General features: G+C 36.8%; 1 protein-coding gene across 1 annotated transcript; it reads right to left on the minus strand.

The window, feature by feature from the left end:
• Window positions 1-4,529: 4,529 nt before the first annotated feature.
• Window positions 4,530-7,505, minus strand: LOC113288514 (serine/threonine-protein kinase D6PKL1-like). Its single transcript, XM_026537583.1, has 2 exons — window positions 6,833-7,505; window positions 4,530-6,029 (listed from the first exon to the last, which is right to left on the minus strand). Exons 1-2 carry the CDS (start codon window positions 7,426-7,428, stop codon window positions 5,234-5,236), a joined length of 1,392 nt encoding a protein of 463 aa, XP_026393368.1. The 5' UTR covers window positions 7,429-7,505; the 3' UTR covers window positions 4,530-5,233.
• Window positions 7,506-27,694: the final 20,189 nt, after the last annotated feature.

The raw sequence follows: 27,694 nt of genomic DNA on the forward strand, positions 1-27,694 counted from the left end.
CTACATGAAACTGCCTGCATGCCTCCTTGAATTAACTCTGCATGAAACTGCATGCATGCCTCCTTGAATTAACTCCGCATGAAACTTCCTGCATGCCTCCTTGAATTAACTCTGCATGAAACTGCCTGCATGCATTAATTCTTCACTGGATGGCTTCTGCATTAATCCACCCTGCATGGTTTCATTCTGTTGTTGACTGTGACTGTCAAGCTTGGAATGGCATGACCTGCTGGCAGACTTGCTTGACTGGCATAACTAGCTGGCAGTATGGATGGATGATGGCTGGCAGCATAGCTGACAACATGGGTAGAGACTAGCTGGCAGTGTGGCATAGTACTTAACTGAAACTGGTTGGAAACGCGACTGGCAACTTGACTTCGACAGTTTACCAACGGTTGACTTTGACAATTGACCTGGTATGGACATCATGGAGCCTTGGACTTGCTGGTAGCTACTTCAGTGGGTTGGCTGGTGGTAGCTAAATAGTGGCCCAAAAAAATATTCTGGCCCAATATGTGGAATTTTTACTCATGGTACAAACAATGTGTTGGTAAGCTTTCGCTTTAACCAAGTTCATCTTTTATTCTTGACGAAAGTCAAAAGATGATCATGTGAAAATCGTCTTGTAACATCTTACATGATTTGTGTGAGACAGTCATTTGTTGTAGACTCGGAATGTTTCGTACTAATCATTCGATCACTTGAAAATTGCTTTGAAGCTAATAGTTTGTGTGAGACAGCTATTGTCGTCTTCTAAGAATGTTTCAATGATTGAAATGAGGGTTTAGAACATGTAACCATGATTGGATATAAACATAGTATGTATTCACATTTGTATAATGTCCAAAACCGAGAACCATGGTATGCGTACATGTATGCGTACTGGTTGGTTATTGGAAGTCTGAAAACTAAGTGCGTACCCGTACGCGTACTGGCAGAAGTTCAAGTTCCATGAATTTCTGCTGGAGTTTGGAAGTGAAAATGGTATGCGCACCCGTACGCGTACTGGCGTAACCAAACTTAGTCTGGCTACTTAGGTATGCGTACCCGTTTACATACTTAAGTAGGTTATGTTCTAAAATCTGTTTGTTCATGAACTAATACATTTATATAATAAGGAATGCAATCTTTTGCAAACCGTGGCTGTAATGTTCATGAAATGATTTGAGTGAATCAAAATCGATTTTTCTTCAATTGTGTCTTGTATACTTCTATGAGAATATAAACAATTGAACAACTCTCTAACTAGTTTCATTTGAGTCATTTGAACTAGTTATGATAAAGATGAATAAGGTTGATATGAAAGTGCTCATATGGCTAACCATTGGCTAACTATTGTTGAACCAACTAAGTGTACACGTTTAGGTACGGTTACCTTTATCTAAATGACGGTACATTTTATTTGTGTATAACAAGCTAAGTTCGATCTAACAGTTGAAAGATATTAGCTTGAATCTAATCAGGTTTTCATCTAATGGTGAATATTGAATGCTTTGTTACCAAGGTAACATTGATTGCAAACCCTGATTTGAAGACTATATAAAGGAGAACTCTAGCAACTGGGAAACCTAATCCCCACACCTCCTGTGTGATAGTAGTTGCGACTAGAGTCGATTCTCCTTTAACCTTAGGTTTTTCACGAAACCCTGTAGGTTAACGACTTAAAGACTTCATTGGGATTGTGGAGCCAGACCCAATTATTTTCTCTGTAGTTGCGTGTTCTGATCTTGTTGTTTTCTATCGTGATTGAGTACTATCTTCTTTAGGATTTGCTCGAGATTTATTCTCCGATAGGCAAGATTTAAAACTAGTCACAAACATATTCGTCTCATCGTTTGTGATTCCACAATACCTTGTTTCGTTAATCGATTAAGATTATTGTAAGGTGATTGATAATACTAGGCTAGTCTTCGGGAATATAAGTCTGGTTTATAAATTGGTTCCTGTTCACCTGGATTTATCAAAAGACGGAACAAAACTCATAGGTATATCTGTGGGAGACAAATTTATCTATACAGTAGACTTTTCTGTGTGATACAGATTTTTATCAAGTCTTTGACTTTGGGTCGTAGCAACTCTTAGTTGTGGGTGAGATCATCTAAGGGAATCAAGTGCACAGAATCCGGCGTGGTTCAAGAGGCGTAAGGAACGCAACTGTACCTTGATCAGTGTGAGATTTATTAGGGCTCAACTACATTTCATTCTGAAGTTAACTTGGAGTAGGCTAGTGTATGTAGCGGCTTAATATAGTGTGGTGTTCAAATCTGGACTAGGTCCTGTGGTTTTTCTGCATTTGCGGTTTCCTCATTAACAAAACTTCTGGTGTCTGTGTTATTTTTTTTCCGCATTATATTTTGTTATATATTTGTAATATCACAGGTTGTGCGTTTAGTTGATCAATTGGTAAATCCAATCTTTGGTTGTTGATTGAAATTTATTGATCCTTGAACATTGGTCTTTGGTACCATTCAAGTTATTTCTCTTATACTCAATCGGGCTCGCAAATTCTTATTTGTTTGATTGCAGATTGAATTGAGAAATTGAGATACAACTCTTGGATATACTTTTCTTGATATTGAGTCTGACTGTCTAGTTGATTCTCTCGAAAGTATATTGGTGTTTGTCCATACAGATTGCTAAGCGAAATATTGGGTGTGGTTGTTAGACCCTCGCCTTTTCAGTTATGTTGGATATTTACTCCCAACAATTATCCTCATTTAAAAACCTTTGGCAGGAGATCTCTTACCGCTAGATTTGCGGGTTGTCATTTTAATGAGACAGTCTTCCCATCGTTAGGGGGAGATAAGAAAAAGTATTTTCTAAGAGAATGACAAGAATTGTCGTGGTGTGTTCCCAATGTGTCTCATATTGATTCTTGTACTCCACAAATGTAAATGTGAAGTGACAAAGAATAATCGATTTTCAGAATGTACACTGATGTGGCTAAAGTGATGAGATCAGACATACCAGCTGCAAACCTACCTGCAAGGTTAAGAATCCTCAATAAGGGATATACACCATAGACTAAGGTGTTCCAACTACACTTAGTGGAAGCGTGGTTGAGGTCGTGGCTCCATAAAGAAAGATGGAGAGACCACCAGGTTCGATCAATGCTCACCTAGAAAGGAAGTAGATGAGTAAGGCTCAACCTAATTTGTATCATTAATGAAATCATCTCATTTGATTGTCTCTGACTATGTCCATGAATCAATACTGGATATGATGTCGACATATATTACTTCGAAATTGAAGCTATGTTGTACTCTTTTTACCTTCGATCGAGAATATTTTTTTCCAAAGGGTTTTGTTACTCGACAAGGTTTTTAGCGAGACGACACTAAAAACATCAATTAGTTTGAACGTTGAATATTACTGAAAATATTTGAATCAAAGAACTGAAACGTGATATGATGTTAGGAAACGTAACTTCCAGAATCAACAACATGGTCTTATAAACATTCAAGTTACCAAAGTAAAGTGTGATAAACTCTTTTTGAGTGCATTAGACTAATTAAAATTGTCTGACATCAGGGGGAGCATCTAATGGTGTGTTGATCTATTTTCCTTCACTGAGGTTGTTTTTTCCCACAAGGTTTTGTTACTCGGTAAGGTTTTTAATGAGACAACAACAAACACCTGGAATCTGATTTTCCAAGGTTATACTTTTTCCCACAGGGTTTTTCTGAGTTTTGAAGCAACAAGAGAAGTGAAATTAAATGAAGTAACTTTACATGGACTTATCGCGTTGTACTCTTTTCCTTTCGTCAAGGTTTTGTCCCACTGGGTTTTTTTTTGTCAAGGTATTTAACGAGGCAACATATGCGAGTCCAAATCTCTTTCCAAGTCTTCTCAAATATTGTGCTCTTTTTCCGTAGTTCAGGTTTTGTCATGCTGGGTTTCCTGAAAAGATTTTAATGATGGAGGCAATTAACTTAGACACAATGTTCATTGAGGAGAGTACTACATGTGATGAGCTATATGTAAACCTTACAATATATACTCAACATGTGAAGAACTATGCAAGTTTTTGTCCCACTAGGAGCATTATTTGAACCACACAAGGGGGAGTGTTGAAGGGTTTAATACCCATGAATGTACGGACAAATATTGGTATAATGTCTGCGTGACATTCACTATTATGTAACCACCTATTTAGTGTGCATGTATGCATTAGAAACTCTAATGTACGTAATGGATCCCCTTTCTATTTAACCTATAAATAGAACCATAATCTATGTACAAAGAGAGTATATCCATTAATAAGAGCTTCCTTTATTCTTCTCTCTATTTATCTATGTATTAACTTTAGTTTATCTACAACACAAATAGGATATTAGAACCATGAGCTTTGAATTTTTAGTTATTTGAAACATTATCATATTGCTTGTCTTTTAAACCCAAAAAATCAAATCCAAAAATTAATCAACCAAAAATTATTACCCAGGCCAAGGATCCAAAAAGCTCTGGCGGGGTTTACTATCAAAAAAGGGGTAATTAGTAACTCATCCGTAATCATAGACCACATTAAATTAACATAATCTGTTTGACCTAGCATTGATGGTTCTTTTCTATCTATGATCTTAACAGATGGAAACATGAAAAATCAATTGAAAAATATACATGAATTTAAGCGTCCATGTGGAGGAAAGACTTATGAACACTAAAACAACCTATATACATGGTACATAGATTCCAGACCACCGGCTCATAATTAATACCCTCGTGACAAAATTAAAAACCTTTCAAGTTCCTCCTACCAGAAACATCACACATGGGTAGGGCACAACAAAACACAAATACCATCCATCCACAAACAAAATCTTTCCCTATCCATGCTTGATACGTCCATAAACTTCCAACCATCAATTATCACACCATCTCCACCATACACCTCCCATGAACTTACCCTTAACCGGCCAGTTTCAACATTTTGTACCCATCTTAAACACCGGCTCATTTTGCTCTCCATTCCGACATAAAAAATGTTCAAACAAATACAAAGAAGTATCAGTCTGTTTTTTTACCAACTAATTAAGCAAGAATATCCAAAAAAAAGAGAAGTATGTGTAACAATCTCACTGGCCATGAAATCAGCTCAAAATTAACAATACGGTTTATACTGTAAATATATGCCAGCCAGAACCATTCGAAGACTCAAGAAACCATAAGCCCTATTCTTCCTATACAAAACCAACCGATCGTACTATTATAACCGTAGCCCGTTTAATGGCATTTAGTAATAATCCACTGGTGTATCAGGGCAGCTATCGTCAGACTCATCAATTTCTCGGATGACAAATGGAGGAGGAATATGAGGTGGTGAGGTACATCTCAATAGTGCCCAATTCACACCTTGAAAAAACGGGTGATGTTTAACTGCAGTAGCACCCATTGTAGAACCTAATCTCCTAACTGGATCCTTAACCAACAGCTGAGTTATCAAATCCTTAACCGGAGCAGAAACAGAAGGTTCTTTAGGAAATTCTAGTGCTCGAGCTACAATATTCGCCATCGTTGAATCATTATCCGTCCCTTTAAATGGTGTATAACCGTATAAAAGTTCATACATAAATATTCCTAATGTCCACCAATCTACTGCACTTCCATGACCTTCACCCGACACGATTTCAGGCGCTAGGTACTCATGAGTACCCACGAACGACATCGATCGGACATCAACTGGTTCTGAGACGAATTCTGGTCCACCTCGATTTGTTTGCTTCTTCTTGCGCCGAAGTCTTGGTCGGAAACATGAAACTGCTGGCCCTATACAGTGGGGAAGAATACAAGACGAAGACGTAAATTTGTTAGACGGGTCGGTTGACGGAGGGAGATTTGGTGAAGAGGTTTGATTAGTGACAATCTGAGGGTTTGTTGTTGAATTATCGCATTTTAGTGAGAGGTCAAAATCAGTCAACATGATATGACCGTCGACTCTTACTAGAACGTTTTCCGGTTTGAGATCTCTGTACACGATTCCCATCATGTGCACGTATTCCATTGCTACTGTTATCTCCGATGCGTAAAACCTGGAAATGCACATTAAATACCAACGAATTAAAATTTAATTATTCATCAATTAACGTGATGATATTAAAACTAATTGCAATTAAAATTCACGGTGGTCATTGGAAAGCCGATAGTGGTAGGCCCTACCTCGAACAACATGGCACCTGGCCATGTATATAATCCCAAACACCTAAGACAAAATTTTGGAATATTTAATTTATATGCAATCCCCTAATATCCGGATAGGTAAATGAAACCCGGAACGGAGATTTCTAGAATTAGAATAGAAATTTCCAAATTAAAATGGATGCTATAAAGTTTACCAAAGAAACTATAAATAGGTACACCACAAGCACCTATCTAGTTTACTACTTTGATTCTTAACCGTTTGATCATGCGGGGTCTTAAATCACAGTAGAGGTGTCAATCAGTTGATTGATCGTCGTAGATTGTGACTAAAAAGTCGCACTTATTAGACAAAAACAGCAACAAAATCTTTGTAAAGCCGTCTAAAAATCTGATTGAAAGGAATCTACGGCTTAACATAATCATCACAGACTGTCAAAATCTTGTACGTCTAAATTGTACTGCCGCCTAAAACCTCACAAAAAAAATTATTTTCTTCCCCAAATATGCTATCGCTATATGTGTAACCCGCAAAAACATTAAATGCCGACGTGTTGTGCCCACCATCATCAATAAGTGGGTGCCACAACATTCATCTCCCACCAATAGTTCTTGAAGATGAATCAATGATCATCATGATCCTTACTAGAACAGTAAATAAATAAATAAAAAGTAGATGGTGAATCGTGATACTAACCTAACGGCTAACTCGTCGAAGCGTTTGAAAGGCTGTCGCTGTCGGAGAACATGTAAATCACCGCCGGGACAAAACTCAGTTAATAAACAAGACCGTTCAGTAGATTCTAAGTAAGAATAAAGAGTTGGTAAAAAAGGATGATCTAACATTTCTAATATTTCCATTTCCATCTTCGCTCTTCCTTCTTTGTTCCTACTAACAAGTTCTTTTTTATCCATCAATTTAGCAGCGTAATAACAGCAACCATTAATTTTATTATTATTATTATCATCAGAAACTCCTTTTAATTCCACTAAATAAACATTTCCGATATCACCACTTCCTAATCTCTGAATAAACTTCAAATCATTTAGCGATACTTTTCCATTGACTGATTCAGATCTGATTCTTCTGATTCCATCCCAATATGGATCTCCAGTTGGTGTGTACCGTTTGTTATTTGTTGTTGTTGTTCTTGCTGAGGTTGAACATGATAAACTTGATGCTGTCCATGTTGTTGTTTCTGAACCTGAACTTGTACTTCTATTGATTTCTGCTGTTGCTGTTGTTGTTGAGTTGAAACTCATGCTTTGTAAATCATCCGTTAGATCATCCATGGCTCCCAGAGATACAGAGAAGAGAGAGAGAGAGAGAGAGAGAAAGAGTTTTGAATGTGGAGGTTAGAGAGGGAGTGAAGAAGAAGAGAAGAGGAGAAGATATGTGGACATGTGTGGGTGTGGGAAGTTTATATGGGGTCGGGCTGAACGAGGGTCTACTTCTGGAGGTCAAGGGGTTTGTCTGTGTCATACGTGGGAGGAAACATGGACCGAAAAAGCCCGGATTCAGCGGGAATTGTTTCCATATGGGTTATTATTCTTATTTTCTTACTTATACCAAGTAAGAATCATCTTTAACTGTTATTGGAAAATGTGATTCTTCCGTGCAAATTGGCGAGGAAATGGGAATTGTTCACGTATGACATAATTTGTTCCATATCCTATGGTTGGGTGGGTTCTCTAGTGTCGCTCGTGGTGGTGGTGTTGGCATCTGAGGAGGCTACATGTTTTCCGGTGGAATTGGTTTTCAGAGGTGGTTGGTCTTTTTGAGGCTCTGGTGGCGGTGAATTTTCAAGTGGCGGAGGTTCTTTGTAACTTTGACGATCCAAATTTTCGCCTTCCTTACAACTTTGACTATCTGAACAGGTTCATCATATCTTATAGTTGTCGCCTTTTGTTTAGAGAAAATCAATATACGTCTCATATAAGCAAGTCCAAAATTTCAAATTAACTTTTCATTTATGTCTATTTTAGAAAAACATAAAAAAGAAAAGATTGACAAGAATCAGAAAAGAAAAGATAGACAAGAATCAGAAAACCTTAACGATAGGTTTTCGTTATGGAGCATTATCCTGGCCATTTCCTAAATGTTCCTATTCTTTTTTTCTGCAACTCCATTAGCTTGAGGACTAACGGGTGGTGAGTATTGTTGAATAATCCCAGTTTGTCACAAAATTCAAACACCTTAGTGTCCTTGAATTCAGTTCCACGGTCGTTTCTAATTTTCTTTAGCTTGCGACCTTGTTCATTCTGGATTCTATTAACAATAATCTTGGATTCACCAAGGATTTCATTCTTATGAGCTAAAAATGCCACCCAAGTGAATCTAGTGTATTCATCTACCATAACTAAAGCATACTTCTTCCCAGCAACCGTAGGTTGTTGAATAAGACCGAAGAGATCCATATGAATTAAATCAAGTGGAGCTTTAATGGAACTTTCGTTTGTTTACTCTTTTGACAGGCACCACAGCACCATCAATCTTTGCATTGATTTTGGGAACGCCTCTAACAAGTTATTTGTTAATGATCTTAGTTAGAAGGCGATAATTGATGTGACCAAAACTCTCATGCCAAAGATATGTAGATTCCACCTTAGTCAAATTGCAACAATTACTAAACTGAGTATCAAGAAGATAACAGTTATTTTTACCACGAGTTCCCTGAAAAACCACTTTTCCAGTTTTGTCTACAATGTCACATCTATTTACATTGAAGACAACCTTATGGCCTTTGTCACAAATTTGACTAACAAAAAGAAGGTTTGCAGTCATACCTTTAACGTATACTACATCATGGATTTCAGGAACGCCAGGAAGTTTGATCGTCCCCTTCTTGCTTATATAGCAACAACTCCCATCTCCGAATGTTACAGGACCTCCTCCAAAGTCACCTGAATTCACAAACAACGAAAGATCTCCAGTCATATGTCGCCTACATCCACTATCAAGAAACCATTGAAAGAGTGATGTTGATCTCAGAGCAAAAGATCTCATACCAACACTACTATCCCGTTTGGGATTTCTTGTTAGATTTGTACACCTTTTTAGAGAAGTAAACAGTTGTTCAGCTTTCTTATGAAGATTACTCTCAACCTTTAAATTCTTCTTGAAAGATGTACATGTATGTTGAAAATGATTATGAATCACAGAACATACATGGACCAACATCTTTAGACTAATCTGAGTAGTTCTAAGTCACATCAGGTTTCACAAAGCCTAAACCTCGCTTATCCCCTGACTTGCGACAATTCTTCCTTATTCAAATCCATTGAAGATACTTTGACAGACTTCAAATCCTTATACCTTGCGATTTCTGCAACTAGATCAGAATTGATCCGAATTTGTTCATCCAACTTCTTCTGAAGATTAACTAGCTCTTCAACACGTCCTTTAAGATCAGAGTTAAATCCTGATGAAGCGAATATAGAGACTTAACTATCCATAGAGTCAGATTGCTATAAACACAGACTTATGAGGTCTTAGACGTGTTTGCCAGCTCTGATACCAATATAAAAGCGGGGGTCTAACAACCACACCCAATATTTCGTTTAGGCAATCTGTATGGACAAACTCCAATACAATTCCAAGAGAATCAACTAGACAGTCAGACTCAATCAATGGAAATATATCCAAGAGTTATATCTCAATTTCTCAATTCAATCTGCAATCAAACAAATAGGAATTTGCGAGCCCGATTGAATATAAGAAATAACTTGGACGGTATCAAAAACCAATATCCAAGTATCAATCAATTTAGTCAAAAACCAAAGTTAGATTCATAATTGATTGAACTTACGCACAACCTGTGATATTTCAATTATATAAATAAAAATAATGCGGAAAAGAAATAACACAGACACCAGAAATTTTGTTAACGAGGAAACTGCAAATGCATAAAAACCCCGGGACCTAGTCCAGATTTGAACACCACACTGTATTAAGCCGCTACAGACACTAGCCTACTCCAAGTTAACTTCAGTCTGGAATGTAGTTGAGCCCTAACCAATCTCACACTGATCAAGGTACAATCGCGTTCCTTACGCCTCTGAATCCCAGCATGACTCTGCGCACTTGATTCCCTTAGCTGATCTCACCCACAACTAAGAGTTGCTACGACCCAAAGTCGAAGACTTGATAAACCAATCTGTCTCACACAAAAAACTCTATTGAATAGATAAATTTGACTCCCACAAAAATACCTAAGATTTTTTGTTCCATCTTTTGATAAATCAAGGTGAACAGGAACCAATTGATACATGATAAGTGCATAATTCATATGATTTTAGTGTCCATTCCATACTTGTTTTAGCTATTATTCTTGCATGTATTCGTATTATTACCATTGTTTTTTCTTATTTGTCTCTATTAGGTGAATCATCCAAAAAGGAGCTACAAAGTTCTTAAAAGAGCTAAGAAGAGAAGTATCCCAAGTATTCAAGCGCCCAAGTCCAAGAGAAGTGGAAGAAGTGCGACGAAAAGGAGCAAAACGCTCATAATCAAGACACAGGCCAAAGACCGATCTTAACTCATTCAAATTAAGGATTTATCATAATCATCTTTAATATAATTGAAATATAAAAAGAATGCAAAAATAATGAGGACATTCCGAGTTCGGATGAAGAAGTTGTGGCCAAAACAGTTTTCATTGAATACCGAAGACAGTGAAGTCCGCGAACCGAGTTCGCAGACTTAATTCCGAAAATATCTGCTGTAATTTGAAGTTTGCAGACTGGGTACGCGAACTTATCAAATGGGAAACGTATATTCACACCTTGGAAGGCCTAAGGGCACGTTTGGAGTCGTTATGTCATATTTTCGGGTCGGGTTGCTAAACCTAACTAAATACTTGGAGACCAAGCAATGTAAACCTATAAAAAGGTATTAGGTTATGTAAAAATATCATCGAATCTCATATCACAAGTTCTATATCAAAACCTAGAGTTTACCCCTTTAGGGGGAAACCACCATTATTCCTCTTCTTTGTAATATGAGTATCTAAATCCTTTTGTTTCAATGTTCTAAGCATGAAGCTTTATTAATAATACAAATCTATTGAGAGTTTTTATCATCATCTTTTGTCTTTACTATATCTAGGGTTTATGAGTGATTCTTAGATTGATTTGGAGTGCATGCTAGATTAGTCTATTGATTGTTCTATTGCTAGTAAAAGTTATGAGATAAGTAATCGTCGATTAACTCTCTACACAAGTAGAAATCACGAGACCTTACAGAGGGATTCTGTGGAGCAATCGTGTGTGAAGACAATACCAGCAAGTAAACCTTGATCTAAGAGTTTAACTACTGGGATCAACCTAAATTCACAAAGCTTAAGGCATTCAATTGGATTACACCTTGAGTGATCTACTACTTGGTGGTTCGTTGGACAGAATCTGGTAGTCGAGAACTTCTGTATCCAGTGATTGAAGGAGTTTTGGGGATAACACTGATCTAGTTGTTATTCTACGATTGGTGATGAATGGTTCTCACGAAAGATAGATAAGTATATTAATCCAGTTATCGCTTGGTAACGGCGAAGGATTCCTTGATCATCCCTTTCATCTTATTTTCTTTATATTTATCTTAAAACCAAAACCCCCCTTTGTTATTTACTTTATTTGGCTGATCAAATAACCTATCAATTACACAGCTCTTTGTGAGAACGATCTCTTACTACCACTATATTACCAGTTAATTAGTGGGAAATATATATATTAATTTGTTGCATTAACGACACGCATCAAATTTTGGCGACGCTGCCGGGGAACAGTTGCCAATTGATTTTTTATTTGTTTAGCTTGTTTTTATTTTTTTATATTTTTGTTTTGATTTTCTTTTTCTTGTGAGTCGTCATGTTTCCTTACGGAAATAACATGTACAGAGCACAAGATTACACATACAACAGTGATAATCAATATAGTTTTCAATATCATTCATATGACAACTACCAACCATCCTATGGGTATAATCAAAACCAATATTTTGGTTATGATCAATATCCCACAGAGCCTTATGGATATTCACATGCATATCAACAACCTTATGACGGGTATGTAAGTGAGCAACCACAAGGATGGGAGGATAGTTGTACTTCTAATGATAATTCTTTTAATCTGGCAGATTTAATGCACCAATTTATGGATAAGCTGGACCAGCATATTCAAATAATGCACGATCTCAACAAAAAAACTGAAGAATCACACCAAGAAATTCAAAGGAGCACGGAGAATTCTCAAATCCAAATATCTCAACTTAGTGAGATAAGGAACGAAAAAGAAGTTTGCTCTCAAAAACAAATTAATTATGAAGTTCCAAGGGACAACAACGAATATTTTGGAGATGAGCAACCTTTTGAAATTCCTTGCAACAATGATGAAGTTATTCCAACTCCGGATCTTAATAATGATCACTCGCCCATTCAAAAGGAGGAGCCTTGGTATGACCGAATTATTGTTACCAACGGTGTGACATATTCAAATGCATATCAACGTTACAATGAACATCCATATTACAATGTTTTTAGGCCGGTTGATTTGCAAGAAGTAGATCCGATTTTCTCTTTGTTGGAGACTCATACAGAAGACCCTAGTATTTGCACCAATGAACTAGACTTCCTAGGAGAGGATTCTGATTCTGATGACGAGGTTGACGAAGAGATTGAGATTGAGAATGAAACCAAATTGATTGAAGTCGTGGAAGACCCAATTGAGCTAGATAATAATAGTTAGACAGAGGACCACAATATACTCGAGGTAAATAATTCACTGTTAATTACGAATGAGGATCCGACACAAGGTTTGTCTAATCCTTTGCATAATTCTATATCTATTGATCCTTTTCCTCTAATTGAAGTAGCTTCTCAAAGAATTGTTACCCCAACTTTCAAGAAAGTACCTCACTTAGGATTGGAGTTGTGTACTTTTAAAGTTTTAACGGATTATTTTGCTTCTAAGTATCCACCACTTGATGTGTTTGATTCGAGTATTGTGCAGGTTCATCAAGCTGAGGAACCTTTTGAAGTTCCCGAATTCTATGTTCTTTATCCACTTTCGAGTGTAGAAAGGACTAAGTGTGGGGGAAACTTCAATAAAATGATAGCTTCAATATTTATATTTTGTGCTAATTTTTTTGTGAAGCTGTTATTTGAATTGCAGATTGTTATTTGGAAGGATTACCAAATTTTCAGATTGTTGGTATACGGACGATAACAATAACGTCGGGCTGATGACGTTAAACCAAGCGCTGCGTGGAAGGCAACCCATCGGTTTTGTATCTCTATCCATTTTGTTTTTAGTTTTCTTAGTTTTTCATATCATATATTGCATTCCCATAACAAGTCCTATATCTATAATGAAAGTTTTGACGAATTCTCGTCAGAAAATTCTGACTGCGCACTTGTCACGAAAAAAACTCTCGAGACTTCATACGGAGTCCGATTTGAGTGGTTGACCCCAACTTTCAAAGAGGACAGACTCACCTTTCTTTTACAAAATGAAAATCTTAATTCGGAGTTTGTTAAGTTGGAACGATTGGCCTGGACATTTGAGTTTCAGTGTTTTTCCAGAACTTTTTCAGATTGCATGTCTGTCAGTCCGGAGGCCATAAAAGTTAGACCGTTTATCGAAACATTGTGCCCTTTTGATACCTTATAGAAAAGACGTAGGCGAACCACTTTCGTTTAGGATGTTTTTCCTAGTTCCCTACCCATTTGTACAGGTTTTGAGTTTTTCAGAGCTCTTATGTCTGAAATCAGAATTTTCGGTTTTGAACATTGTGGACAATGTTGAGTTTAAGTGTGGGGGAGTAGTTAAGCATGTTTGGTCTGCGTATAAAATAAAAATAATACTCTTTGATTTCTTGCATACTTGAGACTTCATCTTTTGGAGTTAATTATGAGCTATTTAGGATGACACTCTAAACCTTTTTAGGTTGAAACAGTTCTTACAGCTATAGATTATTTTTTATTTATTTCAATCCTTAAATATATATACGTTCATAATTGAATGCTAAACTAAGCGATGGTAGTCATTTGAAAGACTCATCCTCGCAATTAATCATTACTAAATTACTTTCTTTTTATTTTTGCAGTTTTATGTTTCTCTAAAGTGATTTGGTGGGATCCTGATACTGACGTGGATGTTGTAGCAAGGTAATCATTGGTTTAGTTTATATAATATCCCCATAAGACAATTGTCTTACACTCATAAAGAGTGAGCCGGAAAAAAGAAAAAGAAAAAAAGGCTCCTCTTCATTTATCGACATTAATAAATGATAGGTCCGGAATTGCGGTTTAATCATAGTCGATGAAAACAAAAACCGTATCATCACTATGTAGCAAGTCAAAAAGACTATTGATGAGGTTCTTGACACTTTGACAGCAGTATGTGTGAAACGTTGTCCCTGTCTCCGTCGCCTAAGCAAGCGTGGAGTGCAGGATCCAAGGCAACTATCACATACTTGCTGAAAAGGAACATGCGCTTAGAGTATCTAATCATGTGGTCGAGTCAAATGTGTGCTTCTCTCAACTATTGCGCTATAAATTTATATCCTTTGACGACATCCATACAAGTATTATGGGTAACATCTTTCACTTTAGTCAACATTTGCACACTTCACTTTTCTATTTCCATTTTCTTATCTATCCATGTGATTTCAGTATGCGAGTGTTGTGGCAAACGTTGCAACAAGTACGATGACTATCTTAGTAGAGTTTTGCAATCAGGTTGAATGTCACACGTAAGTAATTGCTTGTGTGTGATGATTGGAATGTATGTGGGATGTTTGTAGCTAAAGAACATATGCAAGCTAATTATCTAGCTATTACTTTGTGTCTATCCTTAGTGGTTCTTCCAGGCGAGAAATTGGAGTAGGTTTTGTGGGTATACCTCTTGTAAACCCTCACGAGACTATAACTCGTCCACTAGGGACACCTAGGGGTTTGATTTTAGGATTAGTTTTATTTAGTTTGCTCGAGGACTAGTAAAAGCTAAGTGTGGGGGAATTTGATAAGTGCATAATTCATATGATTTGAGTGTCCATTCCGTACTTGTTTTAGATATTATTCTTGCATGTATTCGTATTATTACCATTGTTTTCTCTTATTTGTCTCTATTAGGTGAATCATCCAAAAAGGATCAACAAATTTCTTAAAAGAGCTAAGAATAGAAGTATCCCAAGTATCCAAGCGCCCAAATCCAAGAGAAGTGGAAGAAGTGCGACGAAAAGGAGCAAAACGCTCATAATCAAGACACATGCCAAATACCGATCTTAACTCATTCAAATTAAGGATTTCTCATCATCATCTTAAAGAAAATGCGAAAAGAATGAGAACATTCCGAGTTTGGATGAAGAAGTTGTGGCCAAGAGTTTTCATTCAATACCGAAGACAGTAAAGTCCGCGAACTGGGTTTGCGAACCGAGTTCGCAGACTTATTTCCGAAAATATCTGCTGGAATTTGAAGTTTTCGGACTGGGTTCGTGAACTTATCAAACGGGAAACGTGTATTCACACCTTGGAAGGCCTAAGGGCACGTTTGGAGTCGTTATGTCATATTTTCGCTTTGTCTCTTTAATTTTTTTTTTTTTATAACCCTCCAGTAGGGTTTAAAATTAGAATAAATTGTCCAAAGTTCAGTCCAATGAAAAGAAATACAAAATAATAATAATAATAATTACAAAAAATAAATAAAATGGAAAGTCTCTTTAAAAAATAATAATAATAAATAATTCTCTCTTTTTTTTTCCTCTTTTTTTTTTTTTGCTTTGTCTTTTTTCCTTCTCTTTTAGCTTTAAGCTTTGATTCCAAGGTCTTTAGTATCCAACTTCAAACCTGTAATACAAAGATACAACCAAAGAGACGTAAAAAGAACAAATGGAATAATAAAAAATAATAAAAACCTAAAAATTCTACCTAAGCAAAAATCCGCGTCGGCGGCGCCAAAATGATTATGATTTTTGATTGTGATTGTAGTAAATAGGATTCGTTTCAGACTTGTGAAGGAAATGGAATTTTTATATTTAATAAAAATATATATACAAAAAGATTGACAATGGGCGAGAGGTACTGGGACTAAGGATTTGGCCGAATTCACTACACAGGGTTCATTCATATATTCTTTGACAATTTAAAACTCAATAAAATTAACATGGACTCTGATTTTGCCAAGATAGATTCTCAAAACATCGATTGTAAGTCCTAAGCATGATGTATCAAAACACCTAAGCTAAGCATACATCATCAAATTAAATAACAACCAATTAATTCAAATCATATTTCAATTTTAGATTAATGCAAAAGTCATAAAAAAGAATAAAATAAATTACCCCAAGGATGAAATTCAGCCTCCTCCGTCGTTGGGTTTTAGCTCCTCATGATGAAAACACGCTCAAAATATAATTTTATAGCTCAAATGGTGTTTACAATGGAGAGAAAAGGAGAAAATGGTGTAAAACTGTAATCTGCGACGCACAAAAAGCGTCACAGAATGAACGATAAAACACAAGTGCTGCTGATGTTTAGACTGCACTGCGACCCACGGCTGTGCGTCTTAGACACTGTTGATAAACTACTGTCCTTGCGAGTCTGTTCTTCGTGTTCTTGGTGTTCTTCATCATCAGCAGCAGAAACAGAGTTTCATCAACTCTTGATTTCTGCTTCTCTGGACCTTCTATTGACCCCAAACTCTCGACACCCATTCTCTGTGATACCAGAAATCTATTTATACTCCTCAGCCTCATTTAATCACGCCATAACTCAAGATAATCTCTCTTTACTCGGCTTAAAGAGAAAATATTTTTTGGATATTTTCTTCCTTTAATTAGCTCTCTAGGCGCTGAAATGATGTATAAACACTCGAAACATGATCTTACACGCTGTAGAATTGATTCAACACTCTCCAAACACATGAGTACACGTCTAAATTTGATGTGATCGTGTGATATTCATTTCTTGAACGTGCTTCCTGATTTCTTGATTGCGATGATTCCAGCCAATTATGATCGATCCTAACACCCAAAATGTCTTCCTCTATCCATATCACAAATACCCATTGAAAATCAGAGGTTTAATCGAACTCTAACCCCTCCAATAATCGATCGACCCAACTGCCAGTGAGAAGAAATATTTTCCCGCCTTTTTCCAAAATTTGAATTATGAGAAGAAAAGTGTCCTCCCCCTAATCCTATACGGGTGTCCCTTTAGCAATTGGGGTGGAAATAGTAATTTTTCTGGGTTCCTCCGGTACATTTCTGGGACGCTTCCGATGCATTTCTGAGGTGCCTCCGGTACATTATCCTGGGGTGTAAAACACTACTTTTCGAGCTCATTTCGCCGCAAAGGCTTATTTCTCTAAAAACATCTACAAAAACACAAAATAACACAATAAGTACTTAATCGAGTCTAACAATACAGAATATTGAGAACAAAATAGACACATAAATGCGTCTATCAAATACCCCCAAACTTATTATTTGCTAGTCCTCGAGCAAAATTTATTCTTGAAAAGTGACCGAGTTAATCTCGGGTGGGTTTATCAGAGGTGTACCCACAAAAACCAATACTCCAGACCCTAGCTATCTACGCAGAACCTTGGAAAGCACTAAAGAACCTCCTTGGTTGGCATACAATTATTGACTCTAAGAGGAAGAACCCTGATGCGAAATTCCAATTGGTGTACACGAGTTTGCACTCAAGCATACTAAAATTCATATAAGTGACAGAGCTCTACTAAGATAGTTTCACGATGGACATCATACTCGGAGTCATACTAATCACATGAAAAGATTAAGAAGATGGAAAAAGAAAAATGTAGATGGTTGAAAAGTGAACGGTGTTTCCCATATCTGTCTGAAGGCCTCTGCCAAGATGAACCTAACCTAAATGACTGAGATACCGGTCTGACTAATATTAACACACTGGCATATACAAGGGAACCAGTGGTCAATAACTTAAATTTAGATCAACAAACTGGCAAATACAAGGGAACCAGCAGTTGACTACACATAACAATAACCATTTTTTTTTTAACTTAACGGCATGAATAGATCTTTTGGATCCAAGCGCATGCTTCTTGTCAGCAGATTACACGATAGTTCCCACGGGTCCTGCATTCCACGCTTGCTTAGGCGACGGAAACAGGGAGAACACACGCATATTGCTATCCAAGTGTTAATACTTATTCCGATTGGTCTAACTGGTCCGGTCTTTTTTTTTAGTAACTCAGTCACTCTAATTCACCCTAGCAGTGGTAACAACTTGAATCGTGTGCCCCACCTAATCACTTAGAGAAACATAGTTTAAAATGAAAAAATAAATAAATGAAAAGGACTCAACGAGATGTGGTGCAACTATCATGTTATTTCTAACACCTGAGCTCTGTGCTTTTATGAATAGACTCTTTCGATGTTTCCATCTAATCAGATTGGTTCCTCAACTCCTATAACCAAGATGTTCCCATCCACTTAGATTGGTTAGTGCAAACCTTAATAGGCATAAATTTCTAGGCTCTGGAGTTTAATAATTGCAACTAAAAAGTTTCTCCCATACCCCCAAACTTAAATCTAACATTGTCCTCAATGTTCTAAAGATGAAACTAAAAGCATGAACAAGGAGAAACTGTTACCATTTGAAGCGAAAGAGTTAAGGAAAGATATTACCGTGTTGCATGAATATTGGGTTACCTCCCAAGAATTGCTAAGTTTAAAGTCTTCAGCCAGACTTAGGAAAGGATTAGTCAACTCGAACCATAAAGTAACAGTAGAAATAACTGTGGGTCTTCAAAACCAAAAAGAGCTGACCAAAGGAAACTGCAATAAACCAAGAAAGTGAACAAGACTAGCATGCCCTTACTTAGTTTCCTGATTAAGAAATTTATATCTAATTGTGGTTCAGGTTCAGGTTCTATGAAAGGGTCTAAATAGAAAATTTTCATTGGCTGCGTTTCTTCATAGCTGGGATCCGAATCATTAGGTCCTAGAGTCTGGAAAAACTCAAATATGATCTTAGAAGCGCACAATAATAACCTAAATAACTGAGGATACTCTAAGTCAATAAGATTTGACTTAGATAATTGACCACAATGAGAGTAGTGGTCATTCTTAAGCAAATGTGTTGATTCTAATTTCCTAAAGCATTTAGGTTTAGTCTCACAACTTAATATTCGACACATTTGGAATATAAACGTTCCCACAGTTGGAAGAAAACTATTTGGTGGGAAAACAAAGTCAATCTGGGGATCATAGCCTGAACAAACCACATCAACCAGAGGATCGGTTTCTAATAACTGAACTCCTTCATGGACATCATTAGGCTCGGGAAAACGAGTATGAAGGTAATCTTGTAAAATGGTAGAGGCACAGATATCAAGTCCTAAGTGTGGGGACTTTCTGATAGTTAAAGGTAAGGCACTAGGGAAGTGATAATCACCCCCAAACTTAGAGGTTTCAGTGTCTCTAGATAGACCTCTAATTATTTCTTGAATTTCCGTATCTTCAGAGTCCTTAAAATATTCAAGAGATTCTTCTAAGTTATTATCAGGTAGTACATCTTTACTCATCTCTACGGGTCTATCTTCTTCTTCCAAGACTATTGTTTCTAAGTCGCTAGACTCTAAAACAGTATTTTCGAAATGAACCCGTTCCTCTAAACCACTATCGGCTTCGTAATAAAAAGGAAAAACTACATCGTCTAAAACGGTGGTATCCCTAATCAAACCCACGTCCTTTTGAATAGGTGAATAATCAAAAAAATTATTTGGATTTGAACTAGAAATAATATAATCACTATACAGATCAATTGGATTACTAGACTCCTGATCACTATGCCTACATATTTCAGATTCTTCATTACTGCTATCCTCATCATCATAGTACGAAGATGATTGAACCTTATCTAAATAAGTAGTGTCTTTTATTCTAACCTCGTCCTCTAAATTAGGCAAATATTCACTATTTCCATCAAGGGTAAAATTGGAAACACTATTTTGGAAATTTAGATCTTTTAGAGAAGTTCTATTCTGGGTCTCTAACAAAAGCTTTTGGGCCGACTCACATGAATTCCTGACGTAATCTAGGAAATCAGGTAAAGAAAGTTCACTCATTGCATTATTTTCGTCCATAACTAAGTTATTCATTTCAGCGAACTTACGTGCTGTCTCAGCTAACTTACGTGTCGACTCAAGTAAAGAGGAATTAGCATAATTTTTCTCGTATGACTGATGGTTGTGAGGATAGTGATTGGGCTCACCATGGTATGAACCATAACCTTGAAAAGTTTGGCGTTCCCAACCACTATTCCCACCATGGTAATAAAACTGATGATGTCCATATTCAAATTCAGGTCGATATTCATTGTATTGGCTTCTATCATACCAGCTCGACATTCTTAATTGCAAGGGAATTCTACACAATCACAAACAAGGCTGACTCGACCAAATCAAACCTATAAAATCTAGCAAACAAAAAGCATGATGGTTCCACTTAGATTGTTTCTAGACCAGCTTCTATCTTTCGAAAGGGAATTCGTTGCAATTTGAGCAAACCCCTCTGGAATCAATCCGAGTCAAAGTAAGTTGAATAGAGCGAGGGAAGCTTAGTAGAGCTTTGATACCCAAGGCCTCACCGCATTAGAAGGCGGCGCAGTCACGCATTCAACTCACAGAAACCATCATGAACTTTGAAGTGTGCTTAAAGAGCAACCAATATTTTTCGAACGAGTTTCCTATTAAGCTCGTTACCCTATCGGTCTCGTTCTATTCCAAATTTTAAAGCTTGGGTTCGCGTTAGGTTTCGTTTTCCTAAGGCGGGCAAGAAGGGAGCGGTGATGAAATCCGAACCCTTATCTTGTATTGGCCAGGCCTTGCCCTTTACTAGGAATTTAAAAACAGTCCAAATTCTTCCTCAATCAATGAATCACCTTAAGGAATACAGTAAACCCGCTGACTGGAGATTCGCGGGTGTTTAGAAGTTTACCTCCCGTACCAGACGGGCGAAGAACCGCTGTAGTCGACTCGGGCCACGACTCCTATGTCATGTGCGAACCCGAGGGGCTGAGACGATATTGTAATCGTCGTCCTTCCCTGCAAACAATTTATATTTAATATTTTTTATATAACCCTTCCGTAGGGTTTAAAATTAAAATAAATTGTCCAAAGTCCAGTCCAATGAAAAGAAATACAAAAAAATAATAATAATAATTACAAAAATAAAATAAAATGGAAAGTCTCTTTAAAAAAATAAATAATAAATAATTCTCTCTTTTTTTTTTATCTCTTTCTTTTTTTTGCTTTGTCTTTTTTCCTTCTCTTTTAGCTTTAAGCTTTGATTCCAAGGTCTTTAGTATCCAACTTCAAACCTGTAATACAAAGACACAACCAAAGAGACGTAAAAAGAACAAATGGAATAATAAAAAATAATAAAAACCTAAAAATTCTACCTAAGCAAAAATCTGCGTCGGCGGCGCCAAAATGATTATGATTTTTGATGAGTCGTTGTTGTAAATAGGATTCGTTTCAGACTTGTGAAGGAAATGGAATTTTTAGATTTAATAAAAATATATATACAAAAATATTAACAATGGGCGAGAGGTACTGGGACTAAGGATTTGGCCGAATTCACTACACATGGTTCATTCATATATTCTTTGACAATTTAAAACTCAATAAAATTAACATGGACTCTGATTTTGCCAAGATAGATTCTCAAAACATCGATTGTAAGTCCTAAGCATGATGTATCAAAACACCTAAGCTAAGCGTACATCATCAAATTAAATAACAACCAATTAATTCAAATCATATTTCAATTTTAGATTAATACAAAAGTCATAGAAAAGAATAAAATAAATTACCCCAAGGATGAAATTCAACCTCCTCCATCGTTGGGTTTTAGCTCCTCATGATGAAAACACGCTCAAAATATATTTTTATAGCTCAAATGGTGTTTACAATGGAGAGAAAAGGAGAAAATGGTGTAAAACTGTAATCTGCGACGCACAAAAAGCGTCACAGAATGAACGATAAAAAACAAGTGCTGCTGATGTTTAGACTGCACTGCGACCCACGGCTGTGCGTCTTAGACACTGTTGATAAACCACTGTCCTTGCGAGTCTGTTCTTCGTGTTCTTGGTGTTCTTCATCATCATCAACAGCAGCAGAAACAGAGTTTCATCAACTCTTGATTTCTGCTTCTCTGGACCTTCTATCGACCCCAAACTCTCGACACCCATTCTCTGTGATACCAGAAATCTATTTATACTCCTCAGCCTCATTTAATCACGCCATAACTCAAGATAATCTCTCTTTACTCGGCTTAAAGAGAAAATATTTTTTGGATATTTTCTTCCTTTAATTAGCTCTCTAGGCGCTGAAATGATGTATAAACACTCGAAACATGATCTTACACGCTGTAGAATTGATTCAACACTCTCCAAACACATGAGTACACGTCTAAATTTGATGTGATCGTGTGATATTCATTTCTTGAACGTGCTTCCTGATTTCTTGATTGCGATGATTCCAGCCAATTATGATCGATCCTAACACCCAAAATGTCTTCCTCTATCCATATCACAAATACCCATTGAAAATCAGAGGTTTAATCGAACTCTAACCCCTCCAAAATCGATCGACCCAACTGCCAGTGAGAAGAAATATTTTCCCGCCTTTTTCCAAAATTTGAATTATGAGAAGAAAAGTGTCCTCCCCCTAATCCTATACGGGTGTCCCTTTAGCAATTGGGGTGGAAATAGTAATTTTTCTGGGTTCCTCCGGTACATTTCTGGGACGCTTCCGATGCATTTCTGAGGTGCCTCCGGTACATTATCCTGGGGTGTAAAACACTACTTTTCGAGCTCATTTCGCCGCAAGAGCTTATTTTTCCAAAAACATCTACAAAAGCATAAAATAACACAATAAGTATTTAATCGAGTCTAACAATACAGAACATTGAGAACAAAATAGACACATAAATGCGTCTATCAAATACCCCCAAACTTATTATTTGCTAGTCCTCGAGCAAAGCTAATAAAAAATAAATAAAACCGAGTTAATCTCGGGAGGGTTTACCAGAGGTGTGCCCACAAAACCATTACTCCAGACCCTAGCTATCTACGCAGAACCTTGGAAGGCACTAAAGAATCTCCTTGGTTGGCATACAATCATTGACTATAGGAGGAAGTACCCTGATGCGAAATTCCAATTGTTGTACACGAGTTTGCACTCAAGCATACTAAAATTCATATAAAGTGACAGAGCTCTACTCAGATAGTTGCACTATGGACATCATATTCGGAGTCAAACTAATCATATGGATAGAAAAAGGAGATGGAAATAGAAAAATGTAGATGGTTTTGATGTTAACCAAATGATCGATGTTTCACATATCTGTCTGAAGGCCACTGCCAGAATGAACCTATCCTAATGGACTGAGATACCGGTCTGACTAAATCAACACAACTGGAATATACAAGGGAACTAGTGGTCAATAATACTAAATCAAGATCAACAAACTGACAAATACAAGGGAACCAGCAGTTAACTACACAGAACAATAACCATTTTTTTTAACTTAACGGCATGAACAGATCTTTTTGATCAAAGCGCATGCTTCTTGTCAGCAGATTACACGATAGTTCCCACGGGTCCTGCATTCCACGCTTGCTTAGGCGACGGAAACAGGGAGAACACACGCATATTGCTATCCAAGTGTTAATAATTATTCCGATTGGTCTAACTGGTCCGGTCTCTTTTTTTATATATAGTAACTCAATCACTCTAATTCACCCTAGCAGTGGTAACAACTTGAATCGTGTGCCCCACCTCCCCCACTAATCACTTAGAGAAACATAGTTTAAAATGAAAATAAAATAAAATAGAAGTGAAAGGACTCAACGAATATGGTGAAACTATCATGTTATTTCTCACACCTGAGCTTTGTGCTTTTATGAATAGAATCTTTAGATGTTTCCATCTATTCAGATTGGTTCCTCAACTCCTATAACCAAGATGTTCCCATCCACTTAGATTGGTTGATGCAAACCTTAATAGGCATAAATTTCTAGGCTCTGGAGTTTAATAATTGCAACTAAAAAGTTTCTCCCATACCCCCAAACTTAAATCTAACATTGTCCTCAATGTTCTAAAGATGAAACTAAAAGCATGAACAAGGAGAAACTGTTACCATTTGAAGCGAAAGAGTTAAGGAAAGATATTACCGTGTTGCATGAATATTGGGTTACCTCCCAAGAATTGCTAAGTTTAAAGTCTTCAGCCAGACTTAGGAAAGGATTAGTCAACTCGAACCATAAAGTAACAGTAGAAATAACTGTGGGTCTTCAAAACCAAAAAGAGCTGACCAAAGGAAACTGCAATAAACCAAGAAAGTGAACAAGACTAGCATGCCCTTACTTAGTTTCCTGATTAAGAAATTTATATCTAATTGTGGTTCAGGTTCAGGTTCTATGAAAGGGTCTAAATAGAAAATTTTCATTGGCTGCGTTTCTTCATAGGTGGGATCCGAATCATTAGGTCCTAGAGTCTGTAAAAACTCAAATATGATCTTAGAAGCGCACAATAATAACCTAAATAACTGAGGATCCTCTAAGTCAATAAGATTTGACTTACATAATTGACCACAATGAGAGTAGTGGTCATTCTTAATCAAATGTGTTGATTCTAATTTCCTAAAGCATTTAGGTTTAGTCTCACAACTTAATATTCGACACATTTGGAATATAAACGTTCCCACAGTTGGAAGAAAACTATTTGGTGGGAAAACAAAGTCAATCTGGGGATCATAGCCTGGGCAAACCACATCAACCAGAGGATGGGTTTCTAATAACTGAACTCTTTCATGGACATCATTAGGCTCGGGAAAACGAGTATGAAGGTAATCTTGTAAAATGGTCGAGGCACATATATCAAGTCCTAAGTGTGGGGACTTTCTGAGAGTTAAAGGTAAGGCACTAGGGAAGTGATAATCACCCCCAAACTTAGAGTTTTCAGTGTCTCTAGATAGACCTCTAATTATTTCTTGAATTTCCGTATCTTCAGAGTCCTTAAAATATTCAAGATATTTTTCTAAGTTATTATCAGGTAGTGCATCTTTACTCATCTCTACGGGTCTATCTTCTTCTTCCAAGACTATTGTTTCTAAGTCGCTAGACTCTAAAACAGTATTTACGAAATGAACCCGTTCCTCTAAACCACTATCGGCTTCGTAATCAAAAGGAAAAACTACATCGTCTAAAATGGTGGTATCCCTAATCAAACCACGTCCTTTTGAATAGGTGAATAATCATAAAAATTATTTGGATTTGAACTAGAAATAATATAATCACTATACAGCTCAATTGGATTACTAGACTCCTGATCACTATGCCTACATATTTCAGATTCTTCATTACTGCTATCCTCATCATCATAGTACGAAGATGATTGAACCTTATCTAAATAAGTAGTGTCTTTTATTCTAACCTCGTCCTCTAAATTAGGCAAATATTCACTATTTCCATCAAGGGTAAAATTGGAAACACTATTTTGGAAATTTAGATCTTTTAGAGAAGTTCTATTCTGGGTCTCTAACAAAAGCTTTTGGTCGACTCACATGAATTCCTGACGTAATCTAGGAAATCAGGTAAAGAAAGTTCACTCATTGCATTATTTTCGTCCATAACTAAGTTATTAATTTCAGCGAACTTACGTGCTGTCTCAGCTAACTTACGTGTCGACTCAAGTAAAGAGGAATTAGCATAATTTTTCTCGTATCACTGATGGTTGTGAGGATAGTGATTGGGCTCACCATGGTATGAACCATAACCTTGAAAAGTTTGGCGTTCCCAACCACTATTCCCACCATGGTAATAAAACTGATGATGTCCATATTCAAATTCAGGTCTATATTCATTGTATTGGCTTCTATCATACCAGCTCGACATTCTTAATTGCAAGGGAATTCTACACAATCACAAACAAGGCTGACTCGACCAAATCAAACCTATAAAATCTAGCAAACAAAAAGCATGATGGTTCCACTTAGATTGTTTCTAGACCAGCTTCTATCTTTCGAAAGGGAATTCGTTGCAATTTGAGCAAACCCCTCTGGAATCAATCCGAGTCAAAGTAAGTTGAATAGAGACGAGGTAAGCTTAGTAGAGATTTGATACCCAAGGCCTCACCGCATTAGAAGGCGGCGCAGTCACGCATTCAACTCACAGAAACCATCATGAACTTTGAAGTGTGCTTAAAGAGCAACCAATATTTTTCGAACGAGTTTCCTATTAAGCTCGTTACCCTATCGGTCTCGTTCTATTCCAAATTTTAAAGCTTGGGTTCGCGTTAGGTTTCGTTTTCCTAAGGCGGGCAAGAAGGGAGCGGTGATGAAATCCGAACCCTTATCTTGTATTGGCCAGGCCTTGCCCTTTACTAGGAATTTAAAAACAGTCCAAATTCTTCCTCAATCAATGAATCACCTTAAGGAATACAGTAAACCCGCTGACTGGAGATTCGCGGGTGTTTAGAAGTTTACCTCCCGTACCAGACGGGCGAAGAACCGCTGTAGTCGACTCGGGCCACGACTCCTATGTCATGTGCGAACCCGAGGGGCCGAGACGATATTGTAATCGTCGTCCTTCCCTGCAAACAGTTTATATTTAATTTTTTTTTATATAACCCTTCCGTAGGGTTTAAAATTAAAATAAATTTTCCAAAGTCCAGTCCAATGAAAAGAAATACAAAAAAATAAAATAAAATGGAAAGTCCCTTTAAAAAAAATAAATAATAAATAATTCTCTCTTTTTTTTTTTTTTGCTTTGTCTTTTTTCCTTCTCTTTTAGCTTTAAGCTTTGATTCCAAGGTCTTTAGTATGCAACTTCAAACCTGTAATACAAAGACACAACCAAAGAGACGTAAAAAGAACAAATGGAATAATAAAAAATAATAAAAACCTAACAATTCTACCTAAGCAAAAATCTGCGTCGGCGGCGCCAAAATGATTATGATTTTTGATGAGTCGTTGTTGTAAATAGGATTCGTTTCAGACTTGTGAAGGAAATAGAATTTTTAGATTTAATAAAAATATATATACAAAAATATTAACAATGGGCGAGAGGTACTGGGACTAAGGATTTGGCCGAATTCACTACACATGGTTCATTCATATATTCTTTGACAATTTAAAACTCAATAAAATTAACATGGACTCTGATTTTGCCAAGATAGATTCTCAAAACATCGATTGTAAGTCCTAAGCATGATGTATCAAAACACCTAAGCTAAGCGTACATCATCAAATTAAATAACAACCAATTAATTCAAATCATATTTCAATTTTAGATTAATGCAAAAGTCATAAAAAAGAATAAAATAAATTACCCCAAGGATGAAATTCAGCCTCCTCCGTCGTCCCAGTGTTGGGTTTTAGCTCCTCATGATGATTACACGCTCAAAATATATTTTTATAGCTCAAATGGTGTTTACAATGGAGAGAAAAGGAGAAAATGCTGTAAAACTGTAATCTGTGACGCACAAAAAGCGTCACAGAATGAACGATAAAACA

The sequence above is a fragment of the Papaver somniferum genome, chromosome 1 (assembly GCF_003573695.1).
Source record: "Papaver somniferum cultivar HN1 chromosome 1, ASM357369v1, whole genome shotgun sequence".
NCBI classification, from domain to species: domain Eukaryota; kingdom Viridiplantae; phylum Streptophyta; class Magnoliopsida; order Ranunculales; family Papaveraceae; genus Papaver; species Papaver somniferum.